Source organism: Sinocyclocheilus anshuiensis, unplaced genomic scaffold (genome assembly GCF_001515605.1).
Source record: "Sinocyclocheilus anshuiensis isolate Anshui unplaced genomic scaffold, SAMN03320099.WGS_v1.1 scaffold2055, whole genome shotgun sequence".
Lineage (NCBI taxonomy): Eukaryota > Metazoa > Chordata > Actinopteri > Cypriniformes > Cyprinidae > Sinocyclocheilus > Sinocyclocheilus anshuiensis.
In genome coordinates, this window is record NW_015546656.1 from 63,846 (window position 1) to 67,327 (window position 3,482).

Consider the following 3,482-nt stretch of genomic DNA (forward strand, 5'->3'; position numbering starts at 1 on the left):
GTTTTTTGAACATTAAAGCATGTCAACATATTCTGTTACACCAAATACACAAAATAATGATCTTTAAAAAAGCATCACATGACCCCTTTAAAACCTCTGCATCCCTGTGATGTTGTGATTTGGTTCTAAACAGTTGATAAATTAATTTTCCTGTGAAAATGAAAAGGAAGAACAACTGCTCACTTGAGCTCAGATGACTCCTGAGTGTGTGTGTGCGTGCGTGCGTGTGTGTGCGTGCGTGTGTGTGTGTGTGTGAGAGAGACGTCTACTGTTTCAATATGAAGCTCATTATACTGACCACAGACACAATACAAACATTACTGACTTCATTTATGATTCATTTCTAACTTTGAGGAACTTGCTTCTGGAGAGTCACACACACACACACACACACACACACACACACACACACACTGTACCTGCACCGCCAGGAAGTTCTCCTCATCAGGCAGGATCCTGTATGTGTGAACATGTTTCTGAAACCTAGAGAGAAAGAGAGGGAAACAGAGAGCGATTTATCATGTGGAAGAAATGAAACCAGGTCAGCGGTTCCACACACACACACTCACACACACACACACTCTCTCTCTCACACACACAGACACACTCACACACACACACACTCACGTGCAAACACACACACACACACACACACACACACACACTCACACACTCACACACACACACTCACGTGCATACACACACATCTGATTTTCAATGCTGGGGTCAAATTTTCAATTTGTCTGCAGCATCTGAAACAAAAGCGTGTGTGTATGTGTGTGTGTCTGTGTGTGTGTGTTAACTACAAACCTGTCCATGTCAGTCAAACACTCAGCCTGTTCTGTACTGAAGCACACACACAAATACACATTCAGACACTCTCTCTCTCTCTCACACACACACACACACACACATACAATACAACACATACAATGTTTTTAATGATGTTATGATTTTGTTAACTAAAAATAAAACTTGTTTTGATAATTGCAATAAACCTAAAATAAAATAAAATATAAATATTAGATGAACAACTTCAAGTTTTTCAAGTTTAAGTTGAAGCAATAACATTTCTGGAAGTACTGGAAGTACAGTATATTAAAAACTAAAACTGAACTTACTGGAAAAAAATGTAAACCTAAATAGGCCTAGTAATATTTAAAAAGAACAAAAACTAATCAAAATGACAAAACCACATAACAAAATTACTCAAACTTTAACAAAAATAAACATGAAATCTGAAAATATAAAAAATAGCATTATTAATAATTCAAAATATGAATTCAACCTAGAATAGTATATAAATAACACTGCTGGAGACAAATTTGTCCTTAACGCATGGTTAAGGTAGACACACACATACACTCGTGTTGTTTTGACTAACAAATCCACAAGCGAGTGTGTGTGTGTGTGTGTGTGTTTCGTAGATCCAGAAATGCGTACAGAAATCTGAAAACCAAATCATTTGATAAGCAAACTGTGTGTGTGAGTTCTTCAAACCATGACAAAATCCAGCAGCACAATATCTAAAGCTGAGCTAACTATGCATGTTTGCAAATACATGATAAAAGCATCAATCTATCTGCCTGTGTGTGTGTGTGTGTGTGTGTGTGTACACACTTGAAACACACACTCACAAACACACTCACACGCACTCTCTCTCTCTCACACACACTCACACACTGTGCCTGCTGTGCGGCGTCTCTAAGTCATCATCAGTGTGTGCCAAGAGCTACGTCGCCATGACAACCACTACAGCGGCCCAGGGGCCCTAACAGACAACAGACATGTGTGTGTTTTTAAAGGTCAATATAATAAAAGAGAGAAACCTCCATAAACACTCATATCCACTGAGCCGCAGAGTGGAGTTAAAAATAAGGCAACTGGCTGCGTTTTGGAGTTTTCTCAACTTCAGAAGTCGGAGACTAATTTCTGAAATATAAACTGGTTGTTCACTCAAACTACTGTTTTAAGTTCACTGAAAGTTCCTCAGCGAGAACCCAGCTAACAGGGAATGTTCTCACAACTTTCACTAATGTTTTTGAAAAGTTATATAAATGTTAGGACAAAACGTTCTTAAAGTAATGTCTATGGACCGTTCTTATAACTTTATTAATATTTGATGAACGCTCTCATAAAGTTGAGAGAAAACGTTCTGAGATCAACATCCTTAAGGTGTTATTTTTACTTTAACGCTCTAAGAAACGTTTTTGTATCCTTTAAATAATGTTATAATCACAAGAAGAAAACGGGACATTTCACTTTTGAGCTACTCTTAATAAATGTAATTATTTATTTAATATCGCTGCACGGTTATTATAGTTAACTAAAAACTATATAATGAAACAAAAAACATGTTCATTATTATAAAATAATAACTAATAATAAAATAAACATTAAATTAAATAAAATAAAACATAAAAACTTAAACTTTATTTTTGTTAGTTGCCAAGACAACATTTCTCATTTTCATTTAAAGTACTCAAATATATATTTATTTATTATTAATAATTTTCATTATTATTATCTATATACACATATTAAAATAAACAAATAAATAAAATGTCAAAAACACACAAAATTAAAAAAAATATATTTATAAATTAAAATGAGCTGAAATGAAAAATAACCAGAAAATACAAAAATAAAATAAAATTCAAAATATTAACAAAATAATAATAGTATATTATAATACAATGATATTAAAATAACACTGTATCACTACTGCTGGCGTTTCATAAAAGCAATAAACCGCTGGTGTATTACAGTGATTTTACCACAATCACGAGATCTAAGATAATGATGCTGTTCTAGATGTTGTGCCACTTCACAGTAAAATCAGCGTGAAAAGCCTCAAGCAGCTTTAGTGCTATATTTATTTAGTGTTATTATTATTATTATTATTATTATTATTATTATCTATTGTTATTATTTTTATTATGCGTTAATAAACTTCAAATGAAACTAAAAACACTGAACGCTGAAACCCCGCTGAGATCTAAAGAACATGAAACCGCTCTGAATTGTTTATATTGTTGTCAAATGTAAACTATACTATCGCTCAGCTCTTATCTGCTAAATGCAACTGTAAGGCATGAAGATATTAAGATATTATAAACATTAACTGTAAAGCTGCTCTGAGTCAATGTGTATTTGCGAATACATTTGACTAGTGAATCACGAGTCCATACTTTCTCACAGATCAGCACAAAGACAGACGCTTCCCTTTTCTAGCTGCAGCAGCAGGAACACTGGTGTTTATAGACACACTGACAGATGAGATGAACAGACAGATACAAGACACACACACAGACACAGACACAGACTCACACTCACACTCACACTCACACTCACACTCACACTCACACTCACACTCACACTCACACACAGACACACACACAGACACACACACACTCACAGACACTCACAGACACTCACAGACACACACACACTCACAGACACTCACAGACACTCACAGACAC

The 3,482-nt window shown here is 34.9% G+C and overlaps 1 protein-coding gene across 1 annotated transcript in view; it reads right to left on the reverse strand.

The window, feature by feature from the left end:
- LOC107701601 (phosphatidylinositol 3,4,5-trisphosphate 5-phosphatase 2A-like) overlaps positions 1-506 on the reverse strand; it is a gene marked incomplete at its 5' end in the record, with an annotated part of 30,756 nt that extends 30,250 nt beyond the window's left edge. Inside the window, one exon of the mRNA XM_016503647.1 lies at positions 397-506. Coding sequence (XP_016359133.1) covers positions 397-506 — 110 coding nt within the window. The remainder of the gene's footprint in view (positions 1-396) is intronic.
- Between the last annotated feature and the right edge of the window lie 2,976 nt (positions 507-3,482).